We start from the raw sequence: 22,051 nt of genomic DNA, 5'->3' as shown, positions 1-22,051 counted from the left end.
TGGTTAAGCCTACAGCAAAGGCTTGTACAACCGACGATTTAAGACAACACAAACTAAACAATGAGACCGAAAAGACCCATGATGACAGCATCGCACACAGATATTCGTAAACGAAAAACCTTTAAGGAACTGACCTGTCTAATATGGTACATATGCAACGGAGAAGAGTAGTCTTGGATATTTATACAGTAGGAACTTAATCTTGCTTTTTATGCATTCAGTTTTTCAAAAAAAGGAAAGAAACATATAACGCATCAAGAAAAACAAATGTATCTGACTGCCAAGCAAGCAAGTGCTTTTTTTTTTATAACCTTTTTGCAATTTTACTTAAAGGTCTTTTTTTTCTTTTTGTTGTCGCCGGTTTTAAAACGCTTGTTCAGCTATGTTGAACACGTAACTGAAACTGTACTATGAGCTCGAGTCCCTAACTTCCCCCTAACGACTTTGTGTCTAAAACGCATCTCAATTCCACCATCCCCATTCCCAGTGGAGCGGGCCTCCACACACACCGACCCCCACCCGCCCTGTATCTCCGTCCGCTTCGTCTCATCTTATCCTCCGCCAGATCTAAATGAGGGGGGTGGGGGGGTGGTGGGGGAGGGGGGGGGGGGGGGGAACAGGGGCCCTGGGGTGGCCGACGTGGGACCAGACTCATGCGCCAAGGGCCTCATTCCGTAAAAGCTCAAGCAGACAAGAGGATCAGGCAAAGATGTGTGTACGTGTCCGTGTGTGAGTGTGTATGTGTGTGTGTGTGTGTGTGTGTGTGTGTGTGTGTGTGTGTGTGTGTGTGTGTGTGTGTTTCTTGGTTGTTGTCATCCCCCACCGCACGTGAGAGAGGGGCGGGGCCGCGTGAGGGCCGCTGGCCGTTAAGAGCGGTAGTCCTTTTTACTGTAGGGCTTGTTGCCCAGGATGCTGTCCACCTCATGGGTGATGGAAGATGACAGCTTGGGGAGGACCTGCAGGGGGAGGGAGAGAGAGAGAGAGAGAGAGAGAGAGAGAGAGAGAGAGAGAGAGAGAGAGAGAGAGAGAGAGAGAGAGAGAGATATATATAACCTGTATTTAAGAGCTAGGTTGACTCTTTTACTATGCTACCATATACTATACTACCCAAACAGAGTGCCCAAATGCATTCGGTGTGACAAAAAATACAGTTTGTTTTAACAAAACGGAGGGAATCAACATTTCTTGACATGTTGATTTTAGCATTTGTTTTTGGGGAGCAATTTATTCTAAGAAGGGAGAAGTGGACGGGGAGAGAAGGAGAGTGGCTTGTTATTTATAAAAACATGTTTTCCATCGTAACGTGTTCATTTGCGTTTGCTGAATATACACACTGTCCTTCTGGCAGTTCTAATCTCGTATCAAGAGGGCGCTGGCACTCTTTGCTCAGCCACTGCACGGCCATTTATCTATTGTTCCCCGTTTACGTATGCGGTGGTCCGCGAAAGATCTTAATGACAATTTAATGGTCCACTGCGTGTCCATAATCACACGTGCAGACCTTTAGCCGTGGAGCGGCGTGGAGAACACTGAATGGACTAAATATGAAGAACGCTGACGTCTATGAAGAGTCCAACCCCCCCCCCCCCGCCCCCCCACCCCCCCCCCCCCGAGGGCCAGACTTAACGTGATGAGCAGATCAGAGGAATCCGACCACTGAACCAACGCATGCTATCAGCACAGGAAGCAGGGAGCGGCCCCGGGCGCGCTCTCTCTCTACGCTGATGGTGAGCCACCCCTCCACTCCCCTGACCTTATATGACCTTATATATATATATATATATATATATATATATATATGATGTAGAAAGCCCTGCGTGGGAGCAGGGCTCGCAAACCAACCACCGCCCTGAAGCGGTCAGCACATGATGAGCTCTCAGCGTTGCTAATGCTTTCTTACCGAGTCGAGCATTACAGCCCGGCCTAGCACCGACGCCGGCTCTGGCCGACCGCCAGAGCCCCACCCCCCCCCCCCCCCCCCCACCTTGACGCCGGCGCTCCGACTTCAAACGCTTCTGATTACAGCTTTGTACGACGTAGAACTGAACCCCGACCGAATTCCAAACCAAAACCAACCGACGACTTCCACCGTTCCTCAACCTGAATGCGTGTTTTATGGGGTCAAAGGCGTTGAACTCCCATTGGTCGGTTGGCTGTATTCCCAGTGCGCCCCCCCCCCCCCACCAAACCGAGCGCTCATCACGTGCTGACGCGTACGAGTGTGAGGGGCTCCCTAGGCTCCAGCGGGCCGCCAGGCGACAGCGTCCACACCGGTGGGGGGTGGGGGGGGGGCCGGCCTCACCTGTATGGCTCCGATGTTCTCCATGAGCTGGTCTGTGGTGGAGGCCCCCAGGAGCACGGAGCTGACGCCCTCGTTCCGCAGGCACCACGCTGTAGGAGACCCAGTGGACAGTAGTGACCACCCCGCCGACACACACACACGCACACGCACAGAGGCACATACACGCACACACACACACACACACAAGCACACGCACACAGGCACACACACGCACACACACACAGGCACACAGGCACACGCACAGATGCACATACACGCACACACACACACACACACACACACACACACACACAGGCACACAGGTACACGCACAGAGGCACATACACGCACATACACACACACAGGCACATACACACACACAGGCACACACACACACACACGCACACACAGAGGCACACACACACACACACACACACACACACACAGGTGCAAAGACACACACACACACGCACACACACACACACACACACACACACACACACACACACACACACACACACACACACACACACACACACAGGCGCAAAGACATACAGGTGCATACTCACAGGCAGAGACACGCAGAGACAACCACGCACGCAGAGACCCACAGACATAGAGACACACACACACACACATACACAGACACACACACACACACACAAATGCACGACGAAACACAGACAGGCTCAAACACACAGGCGCACACGCACAGGAGACACACACACATTGCACAGAGACACACAAACACACACACACACACACAAACGCACGCACACTTGCACATATCAATCAACAGAATAAGGTTGCGTACTTTATCTTATTATCCTCAATGACAATAACCACTTCACGACTCCCACACAACACAAACACAACCCCCCCCCCCCCCGCCACCCCCAGCTCCCTCCTCTAAGCCCGGCAGAGCCACACGCTGACCAGAGCACGAGCCAAAACGGATCAGTGCGTGCGGAGGCCAGCGGAACATCACGTTATTAAAAGAGCGATGGGATTAGGATCCAGCGGTGGCTCTGGGAATAGAATTAGCGCGGGGGACTTTGGGGAGAGTCGCCGGCGTCAGAGGCTTCCCCCCGGGGGGACTTCCTGCGGGATTACCGCCACGCAGGGGCGGCAACGGCCAGAGGCGCGGCCCGGCTACGCCACACTGCTGCCGCAGCGCGTATAAATCCTGCTGTTTATTTTCTGCTTGCGCCGCAGGAGCCAAGCCACGCCGGCACCCCCCCCCCCCCCCCCCCCCCCCCCCGCCCCCCCCGGGGGACACAGGGCCGGCTGGAGGCGTGGCGCTATTTCATCTTTTTTCCGTCTCGGCTCGACGCCGGCCGGCCGTGAAGAGGTGACCCGGGAGGTGGCACACCTGATTCACAGCGGGGGGGGGGGGGGGGGGGGGGGTGGATGCCATCGACAGGGGATTGATGGTCATTGGGAGCGACTGGAGCGACTGGAGCGGCCAGAGCTAATGGGCTGTGAGCAGGCCTGTCTGTGACCCGCCGCATAACAGGATCCGAGGCGGGGGAAATATAAGAAAGCAGATAAAACCTGATCCGGTTTGAATCCCGCCATGGAGGCCGGCTCCGTGATCCAGTCATCTTGGCCTCTGCAGCGTCATAGATGTGAGGGCGGGGGCGAGGGGGGGGGGGGGGGGGGGGGGAGCAGGGGCAGGGGGTTGGGGGGGGGAGTGTTTGTTGGGGGAGGCACGATGAGCCATCGCTCCCTCCCCCCCTCCACCAGATGATTTATGGGTTTGCCGTTAGGTCTGAACTGCTGAGTCAGGGGCGAAACCAAACCCGCCGGGTTGGTAATAAGACCCTGGGCGGCCATGTGAGACGCGTGGCGTAGCGGAGAAGCTGCGCGTCCCGTCCGGCCAGCCCCGGGGACGCGTCGACGCCGCCCTGACCACTCCGTACCTTTTTCCACTTGGACACAAATGACTCCGATCACTAAAATCACGACGATCAGTAAATCATTTGGTTCCCCAAGTAGAAAACAGGAAAAAAACAGCCCCTTTTGTCCGCTCCATCGTCGAACAAACACATGGCGGCCCCCTTGCGACGACACGACACCACACGACACGACACACGAGCAGGTCACGTCCGGCGATCGCCACCAACAGGACATCAAGTACCAGGGGTGTGGCGGTATCAGTATTAGTAGTAGTGGCGGTGGTGGCGGTGGTGGTGTGGGGGGGGGGGGGGGTCGGGGGTGGTGGTGGTGGTGGAGTCAGAAGGGACGGACAGACAGACAGAAAGAGAGAGAGCGGCAGAGGGCCTGAGCGTACCGATGGCGAGCTGGGGCAGAGTGCAGCCCAGCCGCTCGGCGATTGCCTGCAGCTCTTTCAACTTCGCCTGCTGACGGCGACCCTCCTCGCTCAGGATCTTGTCCTTCAACCACTGGTAACCCTGTCGAGAACACAGCACACCTGCTCAGCACACAGATCACCCCTCTGAAACGGCTCATCCCCCCCCCCCCCCAGAGCCTCCGGACCTCTGCTTTTAGGGGAATGCAGGTGGGCCTGTTGTCCGTGTGCTTTTTGGGGTTCACACAAATGCGTGCCCACACACACACGTACACACACTTTTACACACACACACGAGCACAGACTAGACACACACGACACTGAATGGATTCTCCAGCGCTGCTCCTAGAGCGGTAGGGGGAGGGGACACGCGCGTCTGCGTTCAATGACAGAGACGGCTTTTCGTTTCAGACCGGCACTGAATGCATTGTTTCAGACCAGAGGAAATGACCCGGTGATTGAACGCGGGCCGAGCTACAAAATGCAGACACGGACGACACCAGAGTGAGGTATCGGTAGGGCCTGGAGGCACGAGGGACTGGAGACCTAAAGGCACAGTTCGATCGCTGGGTCAGCGCTCTAAAAAGCGGGGGAAGGCATGTTCGACAACAAATCATTTCTTGGTCCTGAGGATACAGCTCTCGACGCACGTAAACACACACAAACACACACACACACACAAACAGACAGACACACACACACACACACACACACACACACACACACACACACATACACACACATAGAGCTGCTGACTGGTTTAATTAAATTCCCGATAGTGTGTGTTGTGCATGGGCACTTTGCATTGTGTAATTGTGTAGTGAATTATATTAATAAGACTAACTGTGGTGTGTAAAGGATGCAAGCAGCTTGCGTGACATAAGCTGGGTTGTGGGGCCATAGGTTAGATTAAGTTCAGTGTGGCAGAAAAATAATGGTTATACTGTGTATGCTGTGTAATGAAGGAAAGCTTTTTTTTTTGCTGGGTGGAGTAGAATGTGGACCGTGATCGACTTTGCAAACATAATGTTATATATAATGTTATTTGGCTTGACTTCAAATTTCCTTTCCTTGTATGCGCATACTTTAAAGTTTGAATATAATCGAACAAAGTGTGCAGTGCAATCTTGTTATCCATGGAAGGCGGCGGTGATGGCTGTGGCGTGGGTGTGTGGGGGCGCACACACACTGGATGTGGTGAACACAGGGCAGAAGAAATACAAAAAAAATAACAACACAAGATGTGTTTGCGAGACGGCAAGTTGTACAACCTGAAAGACACATAGAAAAACAAACAGCTGTTATTGCAAGAACCACGAATAACAATGGGAGACGCAAACAGCGGTTGGAGCGCAGATGGGCGAGGAGGAAGAGAGGTTATATCAAAGAAGAAATGCAGTTGACCAGTGTCATTGTAGGGAATTGAAACTGAAATCACTAAAACAACTGATGGAAAAGCAGTCCATTAAGTGAAATAAACACAGAAACTGAGGCTGCACAAAAAACTAAAACTGAGCTGGAACAGGACTACAGGACTTAAAAAATAACTGGAAATACTATTACAATGGAAGGAGAATATCTTATTTATTTCGATTGAATCGTCATTATTATTCCAAAAGGTATTAATAAAGTATGATTTTGTTCATGTTAGGTCATGAATCTTTTCTATAAGTTGGCATTCTTAAAATACTAAACATTAAGTAAAAATAACCTGATATCCGAAACTAAATAGAGTAGGATCTTTCAAACTGAAACTGAAACAACGACAAAACAGCCATAAAGATGAAACTGAAACTAAACTGGGAAAAAAATATATATAATAAATACGGGAAACTTTGACACTGATTAAAAACATCTGGACACAAACACACATAGGTCGTTGGTGGGGGGGGGGGTACCTTGAGAGAGGCACGGGAGTAGGCTGGGACCCCGCTGTCGTATTTCCCTGAGATGATGCCGCAGGCCAGGGGCGACCATGTCATGGCCCCCACACCTGAGAAACACCACAAACCATGTTGAAAACTAGAACCACCGTCTGAAGTTGCCTACACAGCATTCATGACCATTTGGCTCACACATGTACGATATACGATCTTCTCATATACTGTGGCTACTGTAACGTAAAAATCCAATAATGGGCCTTCTTAATAATGCAGACGGCTATGACTGCATATTGTATTCCCTGCACGTGCTAACATATGTGAAAATAAAATAAATCCAGGCCATATCTGCTCTATATTCCTTGCTCTTTGTGGCTGTCCTGTTGTGCCCCGAGGGGATCCATTCAATTAATCGCAATCTTTATTTGTCGGCCGCTATGGCACACACTTGGATCAAAGAAGACGCAAAATGCGTTTGGATTTCACAGCCGACTCTCACTTCAAATCAAATTACATTCAAACCTCTGCCTCAAGCCGTTCCCATTTTCTATCGAGTGAGCGGGCAAAGTTTAAAACTGCAATACATGTCTCAGTGTACCCTCCGTGCCAGGAGAGTTTAAATCCTTTCGTCAGACCACAGCCCATGTAAAGATAGCGACCATTACAAGCATGCATCTTTCTGACATCTCGAAATAAACAGAGCGTTAAATCACTTTTAGTCATTCCATATGGAGACGTTGTTGCTCGAGGACATAGCGATAATAAACACAGACTAGGCAATACAAATAAAGAGAGACACATCTATACTAAGTATATCTAACGTACAACTCATCCCTTCCGGCCCCCTTCCGGCCCTTCCGTGACCAATTACTGAGTCAAACGTCCACGCAATGTTCTGTTTGAGTGCCCTGACTCACCGATCTTGTGGAAGAGCTCAGGTAGTTGGACCTCCACCTTCTCCCTCTGGAACATGTGGTACTCGGCTTGCTCACAGATCGGGGGGATCTGGTTGAACTGCCGGGCAACCGAGTACGCTTCCTACAAAAGGACACACACACACACACACACACGCATCATGTGTTGCAACATGGCCTGGCCTTTGGGATGGAAGCAAGAAGCAATACTTTGTGAGCTCCACAGGAAGTGTAGTTCATCACGTAGCGCAAACATGATCAGACCACCGTACCAAAGACACATGCCATCCGAGATTGCATGTGTGTATGTGTGCATGTGGGTGTGTATCGTGTGCACTTACCATGATTTCCATGGGGCTCCATCGAGATGTTCCCCAGTACATAGCCATGCCCTGGTTGATCACATGGGTCATTGCCCGCACTGTCTCTGTAACACACAGAGGACCATATGTACATCATTGTCATGCCCTTCTATCATTGTTTATTTATTGATTGTTATTCTATATACTTTTTCCGAAGATGTACAGTGTACTGGGGGATCTTCTCAATTCTGGCTTATTTTACATCTTTGTCCCAACAGGATCACAGCATTAATGCGAAGGCATTGTTTTTAGAGATGGGTATTACAATGGCCACAGTGGCCAGGATGTTTGTTGTTGATGTCCTGAATGCATGAGTGGATTCATTCAAACGAGGCGGAGGGTCGCAAACTCCCTGCATCCCTCCATTCCCAACAAAACAAGACTGGAACCAAATTAAAGGGCAGGAATTGTACAAGGGACTGTCCTACTTAATGTGAAAGGAGCTGCAGGGGAACAAAGCTGGAGCCAATTGGAAATGCGATGGAAGATGGCAGGCCTGCAACTCTGCATTTAATTGCATGGCTGTGGAGGCGACTACAAATATGCCTTAGAAAGGTTTCTAAAAGTGATTTTCAATAGCTGTTCTGTGCTATTCAAGGTTGGCTACAAAAGGCGATAGGCCCGGTTCAAAATATACTATAGTGCTTTTTAATTTGACGATTTATTTTTTTGTCATGTTGACTTCTGCTTGACTGTATTTCATCCAGTGTGTGAGAAATTTGAACGCTAATCTAAATGATACAGCATTATTTATTAATTTATTATAACAGGGACAATGGACAGTAAGTAACCATCCCATAATTAGCAAGAAAGCTACATTTCAACTGCAGTCCCTAGGGGGAAAAGCTTTTGGAAAGAGGGAAATACAGGTTTGGAGGAGGTAGTTTGTTATGTAATATAGACAAAACAGCGTTATGGCAGAATGAAATACAAAAACTAATCCAAACAGATGGTCCCACTGATTATGAACTCTGTGCACGCAGCACTGTGTGCAGCGAGTACAGAGCACGAGGGGAAGGAGAATAACATTAACATCCCCATTCTGACGCTTGACGTCCTGTCAGACAGCACCTGACGTGTCCCTGATGGAAGCCTCCCACAATGCAACAGACTCTGCCCCCTTGCAGGACACCACTCGGGGGTCTCGGGGGAGAAGCAAATTGACTTCTGATCCCAGCTTGACCCTGAACAGTCGCTTTGACGCGGCAACAGATGGATTCTGTGTGGCCCCAGCTGATGCCACAACACGCTGCGTGTGTAAGCTCTTAGCGCCGCCTCCGAAAGGGCAACAAAGTGTGGCTTCAGAGTGTGGGCGGATCGCATTAGAGAGAGACGGGATCATTGAGGAGACACGCTGAGAGTGTTCCGTCAATGGGAGGTGTTTCACCTTCCATTGGGGTGTTGGGGTCCGGTCTGTTGGCGAAGACCACGTCCACATATTCCAACTGCAGTCTTTCCAACGAGGCTTTTAAACCTACAAAGGAATGTGAATAAGAGTTAAGTCCGTTTTAACAAGAGCATTCCCAGCCGAGTCAGTTTAAACAAGAGCATTCCCAACGTGCTGTTATCGCGCAGACTGAATCACAGGGCTATTATTAATACTATCTTGCACATTGGCTAACCCCAAGAGGAAAGTACTGAGAAAGTACACGAGGAAACACGTGTGTGTGAAGTCAAGCTGGGTTAGTTGAGGGTTAGGCAAACTGAGTTATAAATCGTCGTGTGATGCAGTTCTACAATGTGGTGCGGCTCACCTTCTGTTGGGGCTTGGTGATATGGAAACTTAATTATCTGTATTGATTATAAGTACGGCGAACTCTACACTATCTCGGTAAATATCACGATAAGCTTACTCACATTGAAGTATACAAAAGTTGATATCGGCCTAAAACTACTTTTCCTTTCTCGCTGACATTTAAAATCATATATTTGATTGTTTTAAAAGGTATATCATCGTCATTCATTTATACTATCAAACTAGGTATCGCATTAAGTCCGCATCTTCATTCCGTGACGATATAATACCGTTCAAAGACGAGAAACGATAACACTGTGTGATTGCCCAGCCCTACCTTCTATGATGTGTTTCCGGGACAACCCTCTTTCAGTCTCGGCTCTGGAACACACAACGGAACGGTGATACATTATAAATTAAGGGCAATAAATAATTAACCCCAGCATCACACTATCGATTAAAAAACACAACCAAATCATATCATGTCAAACTACTCAAGGGGGGGACGATTAATCTTTCAGTGTCCTGGCTCTGGCCGGCGTCACCCACCCAGCCAGCCACAATACCCTTATATCATGTTGCCCGGGCAGACCTCTGCCGGCCCTCTGTCCTCCACCCTCAATCCCGGACACATGATATCATACATTTGGCTGCTTGCACTGAGAGTCCTTGACAGCATATCAGTTTGAATTACTCGTGATAAGCCCGCTATGAAGAGGGAACCTTGGATAATTTATCAGGAGGGCTGTCGGCCACCGGAGCCCAAACAGAACGTTAACAGTGGGACGGATGGCGGCCATGACGGAGGTGCTACTTACTTTCCGCCCCAGAAGATTTTTGTTGTGATCACCAGGGTGGAACGTCTGCAAAAGGGAGGAAGAGGAGGCAAAGTGGAAGAGAGAACAAAAGTGACCTTGAGAAAACCACTTGACCAATGGTGGTGGGTGGTTTGAGAAGGGTCACTCTCTGAGGAGGTAGTACTGTGTGTGCACTAAATAAACGGTGTCAGCTGCATGCGAATGTTGTGGGGGAGTGCACATTATATCATCTGTATCCTCATGGCCATGCATGAGCTTCTGCTGATGTGGAGGGCTGCAATCTGGAAGTTATATTAAATCATAGTCTAGAATAAACTCATCTTTATTTTTAAATATAGCATCCATGGCTTTTGCAACAGGTGCACGATGTTTTGCAACAGGTGCAAAACAAAAACACATTTATTTTTAACAAACTCATTTCTACATTCTCATACATTCTCTGCCGTTGCCTGTTTCCTGCTCTTCCATGCATCCCATGATCCCATAACACAGCAAGTGGATACCAGAACATGCTGAGCTGTGGCTACTGCACAGGTAGAGGAAGAGACAGTAGAGGTGGACCCTTTAAACAAGGCCTTAGCGATGCCAACTGAAGATGCCAAGTCAGAGTGAAAAGGCATTTTATTTACATTTGTTATTCTGGGAGGATGACAAGGTGCGGCCATGACACTGTGAACATAATTTATCTCTCCCGCGTCCCCAGCTCAGTCTACTGCTCAGTCCCAATATGATCAGCCGGGGCGATAAGACGGCGGAGGCGAAAGGCGGAAATTACAAGAACAAAAACACATACCTCCACCCTTTCTTCTTTATGATGTTGCCCAGCACGGTTTCCGCCCTGCCGAACAGACGGAGGACAGGGGAGGGAGTGAGACAAAACAGGAGAAAATCCTGCTCATGCAAACATTTACACATCACACATCACACTTCCAAGTTTAAATGTTTCATAAAACACCCGGCACGCTAAACATAACCCCTTATTCACAAGTATAGGCATAAATGCAGTGTGCGTAACATAATGAAGTGTTTCAGTGGTGGCTGCAGAAGGCCCCAGCCTGCAACAGTGTTGGGTAGGAGCCACACCAGCCATTCGTTCCCAGCCACAGGGGTGCTAATTAGGTCCGACATGGGGCCCATTAGAGGCCTTCTCGGACAAAACCCCAGCCCGTGCCACCGTCTGCTGGTGGCGGGAAATAAATGAGTGGCCTTCCTGCAGTGTGACCTATCTGCAACCCAGTGGGATCTGGGCTCAGCTATTGATCCACCTCCTCTGTCTTTCTGCTGTATTCTCCTGCTTCCAAAATCACTGCACACAAACCGTGTGTTCTCTCCCCTCTCATTTCCCTTTCTAAATACCATCCCTGTGTCAAACATACACACACACACACACACATTTGTTCTAAATAAATATTTCCATTGTTTATATCGATTCTCTTTTCTTCTTTCGCCTACTTCACTGCTATGCTTCTCCATCTGGACATGACATTTTAGGCAATTTATCTTGACTGCAATGTGATAACTAAGAATATGTGGTTATAAATGTGCTTTTTTTGTGGAAAATGTAACAATTTTCTTGTCCACTTCACGGATGGCTCTAGTCCCCACCAGAGCACATATGGTATTCCATGAACACATGCATTTCTGACATGCCTGGCATTGCCCTCACTACGACTGGAAGACCCGCTTACAATTCACCCTGTCTTCTTCTACTGCCTTGACCCGGGGGTGTCAAAGTCATCAACATCAAATGGATGGACGTCAACAGTTCAAACACCCAACTGTGTACTTTAACCGCCAGTGTCGGATGATGGCGCTAAATATCAAATGCAGAATACTGTAATGCAAAACTATGTTAACAAGGATGTTCAGTTTTAGTTTTAGAACACTGTGTGTGTGTGTGTGTGTGTGTGTGTGTGTGTGTGTGTGTGTGTGTGTGTGTGTGTGTGTGTGTGTGTGTGGATTAACACCTGAGCAGCACATGCTGGATTACAGTGCGTTGCCAGGACCGCTTGCAGACGCGTTGCACTGATGTGTTTAAGCGCTCGTGCAAATCCGGAATTCGTTCAGTCGCACACGTCGCGAGGATCACGATCACAGTTTGTCAACACCGTGGCGGTTTTATCGCCCCGCCGTTGAGGCAGAACACTAAGTGAACGTTGTTAAAATAGGAGCAATACACAGAAAGCGCATCTCTCTCTCTCTCTCTCTCTCTCTCTCTCACTCTCTCTCTCTCTCTCTCTCTCTCTCTCTCTCTCTCTCTCTCTCTCTCTCTCTCACTCTCTCTCTCTCTCTCTCTCTCTCTCTCATTCCCTACCACGCAACAGCTGCAGCAGCAGATGGAACAGCACAACATGGATTTAAGCTATTCTATTCTACTTGTTTACTTCGACGCTTAAAAATAAAAAATATTACCAACTGACATTGGCCTTAAGAGAAATAAGGAATCGTCGAACAGTCTCAGGATTAGGAAGGCAGTACACTGGGGAAAGGATAATCCCTTAGATTATTTCAGTCACTGTGGACACAAAACGTGACTAATCCATTAGATGATGTACAAGAGATCCAACATAAACGGAACAAAGCCATGTTTTCTTTGTGACAATCTCTCTTGTGTAACGATTTATTGCACACAGCCTGTTTTCCCTCAGCCATGTGCTCCAAGTCCTGGGTCAGACCAGGCCCTAGTCTTGATGTTTACATGAAGGAACTTGTACGTCTGCATCGTGCCCAAGCTCATCATTAGAAAATGACTGATGGCTGTTTGTTGTGCTTGTGCGTGTGCGTGTGTGCGTGCGTGTGCGTGCGTGCGTGCATGTTCACATGAGTAAGCATGCATATATGTGTGTGTGTGAACCCGAGTTCTTGCAGAAGGCTGCAGAGCTATAGGACACGTGGCGACAGTGGAGCGTCTCCTGTCGTCTCCTTTGGCCCCGGGGGGGCGTGTCCCTCAACCGGAAAATGCATGAAGCGCATGGCTCCTTATGGAGGTGGTATGTGTTCAATGTTAGCAACTGATAACTGGCTGCCCATATCCCACTATATATAACTGGAAGGAACAAAGCAAAGAACCCAAAGAACACGTTGACATGTTTTGAACCCTTGCGTGCACATTTTTCCACCGGTGCTCAATTCCTCATCCAGGTGTGCTACTTTTGGATTGACGGTTGGATTGACCAACAACAGCAATAGGATTTCTCACTGACGCATAGGGAACTTGCAGGGGGTACCTGGTGTATTCCTAGTCCAACTATGTGGATCAGCAGGCACGGTGTGCCTGCTGATCCACATAGTTGGATCCTCATAGTTGGACCACCGTATGGTCAGTGAATGGACGTGTATTGATGGACTCTAAGTGATCTGGGAGAAATCCTATACTTACTTTCCAGCGGCGTAGACTTCGGCCGTGTCAAATAGATTGATGCCGTTCTCGTAGGCCAGAGTCATCAACTGCTCTGCCGTCTGTCAGGAAGAAGGGGCCGTTGGCAGAGAGAGGTAGACAGAGAGACAGAGAGAGAGACAGAGAGAGGTAGAGACCCATAGAGAGAGAGGAAAGATGCAAGGAAGAGAGTAAGACAGACACAGAAAAGGGAAAAGAGAAAAGGGTATTGGATCATTGCTCTGGCGTGGACTGTACTTCCTTGTTATGTTTGTGTTTATATATGCCTGTCCCATATGCCCATATATGCCCATGTTACGTGATGCCCTGAGGTGACTTTCGCCTACGTATGGCTGCCAATATGTTTGCAGTGTAAGCAGGCAATGGGCACAGGCAGCGACGGATCATATGGAGAGCGGCGATGCGCGGAGCGTTGTTTGAGTGATCGGAGGAGACAAAATCCATCTGCTCTCACCTCATCCGTTATCTGTCCCCCGAACGTCACCCATGTTCCTGTTCAGATGACGAGGAGGGAGGTGTAAACGATGTAGACACACACACACACGCAACAATTAAAGAGCTGATTTAGAATGTGCCTTAAGGGATGCCGTCCTCTGATTTTCATATACATAACATCTCCTAATTATAGTCATCATTAACACCACCATTTCTGTTTCGTATTCAGTACTGATCTGCTGACTATCGCTGATTTGTTGTATAAGACCATGAAACATTGTGAGAATACAGGGTATAAACTATGGAAGATGCTAAGGTTAAATATAAGTCGTCTTACCTAGGCCCAGACAGGACACCCTCAGTCCAGACTTGCCAAGGTTTCTGTCAAAACAGGAAGAGACACATTAGTATGAACGCTAAAACAACAACAAAAAGTAAACGTAGGAAAGACCAATAGCACAGATCTTCAAATCCTCAAATGGAACAAATGGCGGAAAGAAGAGGTGAAAACGTACTGTCAGGGACCTTATCACACCTCACTAATAGCTTCAATCATTTTACCAATGCTGCAGTAGGCCATTTTAATCTTGGGATTTGAGTGCAAGCTTAAGAGTCGCTGAAGCGAAGACAGCAGGCTCTGTGTGGATTTGGACGCAGCCTTGTGACTACGGCAGCCTCCTATCTGCCCTGACACATGTTGGATGGGTGCTTAGGAGTGTGGAAAAATCTATAGGTCTTATTTGCCGCCAAGAAAAATGTGTGTGTGTGTGTGTGCATGTGTGGGCAACACACAATGAATGTGAATGCCACCACAACGACATGCCCACCAGGGAACCCAAATGAGTGTGACTCAAATCCCTGACAGCAAATCAGAAGATGGACTCCTCACAGCCATCCTGCTCCGAAGGATTCCATGTTTGAGTCCTCCACCGTGGATCGACGCAGCCTGCCAGACCAGAATATTCGTCCTGTGAGCCATGGCTTGATATTGGCTTGAGCTCGTTTACGATGGCTTGCTATTGGCTTGAGCTTGTTCGAGATGGCTTGCTATTGGCTTGAGCTTGCGTTTAGGATGGCTTGCCATTGGCTTGGGATGGTTCAAGATGGCTTGCTATTGGCTTGAGCTTGTTTTCGATGGCTTGCTATTGGCTTGAGCTGGTTTTAGATGGCTTGCTATTGGCTTCAGTTTGTTTTAGATGGCTTGCTATTGGCTACAAGTGGGCGTGTCCACATAGATGTATGACAGATAGATGAGCAACGTTTGCTACAGTCCACTGGGTAGGCTGGTAGACTGATCTATCCAGCACACATCTAGGTGCACACGCCCACTTGTGATGATAGAAGAGGTCACACAAATCACACTCACACCTGGTGGTATAATAATATGTCACCTTTAAGATGGCTTGCTATTGGCTTCTTTTATTTTGTTTTAGATGGCTGGCTTTTGGCTTGAGTTTGTTTTAGATAATTTGTTATTGGCTTAAGCAGTTTGCACATTGCGTAGATATAGTCGATGTTGTTGCATGAAGACTTAATGCTGTTTGCTTTGATTAAGGGTATTTTTTTATTAAAGATTTAAAAAAAGTCTGATTTCGATTGTGACAGAGCTCTAGTAAGATCCAGTGCTAGCTATATGCAAGGTAGAAGCTGCTGATGTAACAGATGTGTAGGAGGAGAAGCTTGCATGTAAATGTGGGCGGATGTATGTTTTTTTTTATTTTCGGTCCGTTTGTGTAGGAACAAACTCCACATAGAAGAGCAGCACGACATCCACTCCTGACCGTGAGAGGAGCTATGCCTACGCCGGGGAACAGTCCCAGTGTGGTCATACGATACAGGCTGGGACTGTTGGCCTCGTCATAGTCCCAGTGTGTATCATATGACCACACATGCGGACATTGAGAGGGGATTCGGTCCGTGTGTGGGTCTTGCAAAGTGAAGAAATATACTGTATATTAAAAAAATAAGCAACCGTGTCAAGTAGAGGGATTGTTTTGTTGTGTGTTGTGGAGATCTTTTACCCGTGGAAAACATGGAACATGGAACTAATTTGATTAGTGGTATAAATGCTTTTTTTCACCCTTTGTATGACGCCCTGTAGTGGTCCCTTTCATATGTATTCGTTTTGTGCTCACTAAACGAGTTACCTTCGTGGTTACAATAAGAACAAATGTACTTATTGTAAGTCACTTTGGATAAAAGTGTCTGCTAAATGCCCTAAATGTAAATGTAAATGTAATCAACCACTGATATCCTAACTCTGCAATGTTCCCTAAACCTCGAGTCATATGAAATCTAAACAAGGCAAAATCTTAAGTTTGTTGAAATTTGTTATTTTCTTCGCATGAATACATTATGCTGTACTGAAGCAGATGAGGTCATTAGAAAGAACCCATGGCTTAATTGGACACACACACACACACACACACACACACACGCGCACACAAGGCTACAGAGGCGACAAATGTTGTCACAAAAGACAGCAGCACAACATGACCCCATCCCCCAATTGTGCAAATTAACCATGTCTTAATTACCACTCGCTTGCCCCGTCGGGGCCACTGGCTGTTCTGCCCTCTGGATCCAACTGATCTTGCAGAGACAAACATCAGCTCCACCATCCAAAATGTTGCTAGAGTGTAACGCTATTGTGTTGTATCTCATGGCGGCTGGGGAGGTTCGTCAAACAGCAACCTCCTTATTCTGAGATGCAGCCTGGCCGTTTCCAATGGAAAGGGACGGATGAGAAATGATGTCTGGTAGTGGTGGGAGTGAGAGATTGTATTCAGATGGGGGTTGAGTGGTAGAAATCAGCACTTGCTGAATAGGTTAGCCTTTAGAGAAGGCTACATGCATATGCAGAATACTGTACTGCAAAAAAACAATATTCACCAGAATGTTCAGTGTTATGAAACAGCCCTATTGTGTGTGTGTGTGTGTGTGTGTGTGTTGTGTGTGTGTGTGTGTGTGTGTGTGTGTAATCTGTAAACAGGGGGTGATATAAGCACATCAAAATAAACAAAAACAACAAAAAGCAAGGAAGGAAACCCAGCCCCCGAGTCTGAGTCACGGCTCCCTTACACCATCGCTTTGTCTGCACCATGTAGCGTTCAATAGTTGAAGGGGACGGCCTTATACTGTATACTGCATGGTGGGCTGCAGCCGTGACCCCGGGCCGCCAGGGGGCCAGGAGGCTATAGACAAGGAGTCATGTTCCCGCTGAGCTTTACTGGACGCACGCCTCCACACGAAGGTCATCTGGCGCCTCCACCATGGAGGCGCCAGGGAACACCCAAGAAGCAGGGCTTGGTTGAAGGCGTTTCAATAGACGGGAGTCCCCCTCGCTAGGCGATGGTTACGATACTGCAACGGAAACGATTCTCATTGAAATTCAGGTGTCAATGTTATAGGCGGCAATCGCGATGGAGCACGCACACACACCTCCAGTAGATAGCACCACGGTCTAATAATTGGCAATATGTAAATGTGACGCATTTTCCATCCGCACCTTAATAACATTTACATAACAAAGAATAAATACACTCAATGAGTAAGCAGCTGGATAACGTCGAGGGGGCTCTGCGGCTGCGGAGTAGGAATTCTCTAAGACACGCTTGGGCACGGACTGAGGGAGTACTGGTATTCACCGTCCATGATCAAATCACATTTCTCTTGCCTTTCTTCCGGGGCCAGCCTCCTGGTTGACTTGGAAACACGTCGACGTATTATACACCGGCGAGGGATTCACTCTGAAGGCTGTCTCATTTTTTAAATGCTTCCCTTTAAGCGTACATAAATGTCATTTCACTTTAGAATAACGCATTCAATTCCACTCTGTGGCCCTTTAAAATTAAGGACGTACATATAACTTGATTCATAATGACACGTTGTACAGCTCCAGGGTTTCAACCACCACCCCCACCCCCCTAGAAAGCTGTAGGGGGAGACTCCAGAATAAATCCAATTAGTGATTTAGTCAATCTCAAGCCAACATCAATTCCATTGCAGTTAAAGAGCAGCAGACTCTTTCCATTGACACTAAAGCATTGCAACACAACACAACACAGCCGACTAACGCTACAAATGCAATAATCAAATACCATGCAGGCCACGCATGCCTGGACTAATTGAGCTACGCCAGGGAGCCCGGGTCCTAGCGGGCGGTGAGAGAAGAGGGCCTGGAAAGTATGACAATATGGACTGAAGCTTAAGTGAGAGTAGGATTGAGGGAGGTGGGTGGTGGGTAGTGGGTGGTGGGTGGTGGGGGGGGGGGGGGTTGCGTCCTAAAGACGATGAATGACTGATGGGGTCACAGATGTGAGGTGGAATCCGTTTGGAGGGACATGCTCACCGTGCAGAACTATTAATACCACCTCAAAGCCAGCTCAGACTACAACAACAAAACATAACTCTGAGGCTGCTGGTGCAGGCCGGTGTGTTTCATTTACCATTTTGGTTTGAAATGACACGATCACTTGTACTATAGGCAGGGTGGGAAGAGAGAACACTGATATATACTAGTCTGTGCCTAAACAGAGCATGGAGGATAAACAGAGGAAGAGATTCTCTGAACCCACTGAAAATGTATAGTTTATACGTTTATACTTCCCATAGTGTTGAACTGGGACAAAGTCATGCCTTGACCCAACGTGAGATATATATATATATATATATATATATATATATATATATATATATATATATATAATGGAGATGCTCCGATCAGCATTTTTGGGTCTGATCACCGATTACCGGTCACCAAAATCATGATCTGCCAATTGCCGATCACTGCCGATCACAGAATGACAGGGGAATGGGAATCTTCCATATCTTTTATTTATAATCTGGATATGCGGCAAGGACTAGTTTCTGTTCCAATAGACTCTTTATTTTTTCCCCCATGACTGAAACATGTCGCTCAATGCGTTCATTAAAGCCTCCGCAGAATGTGACATACTGCTGTATTTACGGTACTGAAATGTGCCTGCGCGCATACTGAGCTATTCAAGTGCTATTCAAGGGCCCACAAACCTCCTCCTTGCCCCAATGTGACTGCGATGTCTGCATTACCTATATTTACGTCACTATCGAGTATTTCTCCATCGGCGAATAAAGACCCACACACAAGCGCTCACTTGTGAAAATGATTGGAAAGTCTATCATTTTAAAGGCCCTGATTGTAAAATGAAGCATCAATAACATTATGTGTCAGCAGTGTTTTATACAACATCAATCAACAAAATGAATGACATGGAAACATATGGATTTTGCTTTATAGGCTATAGTAAACCTAAAAACACAGTTCAAGTGTTATTGCTATCAGCCACCGGTTTGCCCAGCACATTAAAATATCATAGCAAAATTACTGTAGTAAAAGGAAATGTGCTGCAATATACCAACAGCAAATTATGCATCCATCAATGTAACCTTTTTCATACAAGGTATTTTCATGTTTCATGTCATTTACACAGAAAAGCCAATTACTTTCTATTCTTCTTCCTATTCATCCTTACCACAGGAGCGAGACACAATCCGGCTGTCATTTGCCCTATGGCAACATAAAACAAATGACAGATTTTCTTTGATTGCAGCATTCTCTTCATGAATGGTAATGTAGTTTGATTTGCCATTACAGAACCTGCTGTGACAGTCGTAATGCAAACACCCTGACACATGGCAGTTTGCTTTACTAGTTTCCCCTCTCTCTATCTCACACACTCAAGTTATGAAGCAGTCGGTTTGATTTAACTTCTGTGTTAGTTAGTGTTATAATGTATAAAGCAGACACGGACCACAACATGACCACAACAAAAACACTATCTCCTAAAGGTGCATTCACATCAAAACTGAAGCAAATATTCTACCGGTGTTACTCGGGCGAGGTAGCTTGCGTTAACTGCAAATTATTTTCAGGGAAGTGATTCAGCATCAAGCGAGATTCGCACCAAAGTTCAAATATTTGAACTTGAGCGAACACGAAATTCGCGTGAATCTGGTCGTCCGCCCAGCACTAGCCATCCACCTGGGCTTCGCCGTCGAAAGATTTGGTCTATTCACGTCTTTGCATTGCCTTTGAATGTATTTGCGCCGCGCCTTCGCTTCTGGTGTGACGGCACGTTAATAATGCATTGCAAACGGGCTGATTAGCTTTGACAGACAACTGCGCAACTTTAACTTGGTGACTGAACAAACATGAAATATGTTTTGCAGCTGCACAATTTCCGCTGACGTTCAAGCTTTTGCAGGACATTTGATCAATGTGGGGATTTCCCACACATTTTCCATGACTGATTGCTGTGTTGCTGTAGCTTTTCTTAAGCAGAAGCATATTTTCTCATAGGGCCTACCTTGGGCAGGGGTGGAAAATATACTCATAATATATGCATCATATAATCTGTGCGTGTGTGGGGTTCTTATATAATCTTTAATCTTCTAGCAGAGTCTGTATCACACCAAATGATGACAACATGCTTGATGCTGCACACTGAGAGTAGTTCAGTTTTATCACAGGATCGCTGGTACAAAATTACACAAAAGCCTCCGGCTGTCATTCGCTATGGAAACAAGATGCATCAACTGATACGGGACACAGTGACAAGCAGTGGACATAAATCAGAATCAGAGCAATTGTAACACTTAAGATGAGAAAGCACACACAAGTGGGTCGAAGATTGTCATTGGGGACATTTAGATACAATAAGCAAAAGCATCAGTAACTGTGTCAGTAATAAGTATGCTTGATTCTAGTCAGACTTGACAGAAGAGCAACATCAACACTACCCTAGAATGATAGAGCATTTGTTATGCAACTTTTCCGGCTCAAAGAATGTCCATTCAATGCCATAATTCAGGTTTCACTGGTAGGATTGTTTCTTTGTATAATGTCATCAGAAAATATATGAAATAAAAATTCATGTAGGAGCTTAAATCACATGTATAATTCAAACACATTCTGACGTTCTTTGGCAAATCAATGGATTAAGAAATGCGTTTTAAAACAATGGACTGGGCAAGCTCCATTCTTAGTGTCCTTTGACAGATCAATTTACGCAAAAAAAATTCATTTCAATAACACATTTTGGTATAATGGGATTAATCACTGCAAACCCTGAAAACAGCACATGCTGTGCGGCATTAATAATAACAACGATGCTGAGCGGAATCCGAGTAGTGCAGCAAACAAACAACAACCGCTTCTAATTAAACTCGTCAGGCAAGGAAAAGACAGCTGTCTCACTTCCCTCAACTCAACATAGCTCACTTGTACATAAACGCCCTTATGGAGTACCATGCAGTGCCATGAGGTTTAATGAACACCGACACACGCATACACGTCCAGCAGACCTCAGCTGAGCGTGTGTACTGTGTGTGTGTGTGTGTAAAGTAAAATGCAAGCATCCATCAATAAAATATTTCACTGTATGTCCATTCCTCCCTACATGCCCGGAGCAAACAGATGGTAAATATAAATTGTTCAATGCATCTCTATCTGGCCACCGTGGCCACTTTAGGGCTATTGTTCGGTGGTGCTGCAGTAAGTTCCTTCAGCGTTGGTATTTCAGAGGCCGACTACACTGCTGCATCCATTCTGTTCAGCCGCCGGTGTTGATCCACTGTACGATTCATGCATGTAGGAGGGGGGCAGGCGTTGACAAGATGCTTCACTAAACACCCCAAACGTTGCAAAGTCTCCAAGCACACGCCCACACTAATGACGCCCTAAATCTCACACCGGAGCCCACTCGCTACCTACCACCCATAGCACGGCCATCGTACTTTATGCGGTAAGGCGGTATTTTTAGCAGGTGAAGTTGCATTAACTACATGACCAAAAAAAAATCACATTAAACCGTGCAAAGTTATTCCCGGCAAAGTGCTATCAATCCTCGAGTACACGTTGGATTTATGCATAACCCGT

The 22,051-nt window shown here is 47.1% G+C and overlaps 1 protein-coding gene across 4 annotated transcripts in view; it reads right to left on the bottom strand.

The window, feature by feature from the left end:
- Window positions 1–717: 717 nt before the first annotated feature.
- kcnab2a (potassium voltage-gated channel subfamily A regulatory beta subunit 2a) overlaps window positions 718–22,051 on the bottom strand; it is a gene marked incomplete at its 5' end in the record, with an annotated part of 70,223 nt that continues 48,889 nt past the window's right edge. For all 4 annotated transcript variants that reach the window (XM_084464334.1, XM_084464336.1, XM_084464335.1 and 1 more), the window contains 13 exons: window positions 718–956; window positions 2,303–2,391; window positions 4,575–4,695; window positions 6,491–6,585; window positions 7,390–7,510; window positions 7,728–7,813; window positions 9,136–9,222; window positions 9,821–9,864; window positions 10,302–10,346; window positions 11,095–11,139; window positions 13,681–13,760; window positions 14,153–14,190; window positions 14,471–14,514. In XM_084464334.1, the coding sequence (XP_084320460.1) occupies window positions 867–956; window positions 2,303–2,391; window positions 4,575–4,695; window positions 6,491–6,585; window positions 7,390–7,510; window positions 7,728–7,813; window positions 9,136–9,222; window positions 9,821–9,864; window positions 10,302–10,346; window positions 11,095–11,139; window positions 13,681–13,760; window positions 14,153–14,190; window positions 14,471–14,514 (985 nt within the window). In that variant the 3' untranslated portion in view covers window positions 718–866. The remainder of the gene's footprint in view (window positions 957–2,302; window positions 2,392–4,574; window positions 4,696–6,490; window positions 6,586–7,389; window positions 7,511–7,727; window positions 7,814–9,135; window positions 9,223–9,820; window positions 9,865–10,301; window positions 10,347–11,094; window positions 11,140–13,680; window positions 13,761–14,152; window positions 14,191–14,470; window positions 14,515–22,051) is intronic.

The sequence above is a fragment of the Micromesistius poutassou genome, assembly GCF_964030765.1.
Source record: "Micromesistius poutassou genome assembly, chromosome: 2".
Taxonomy (NCBI): Eukaryota; Metazoa; Chordata; class Actinopteri; order Gadiformes; family Gadidae; genus Micromesistius; species Micromesistius poutassou.
The sequence above is the reverse complement of the archived record's forward strand: the minus strand, read 5'-3'. Positions and strand labels throughout refer to the sequence as shown.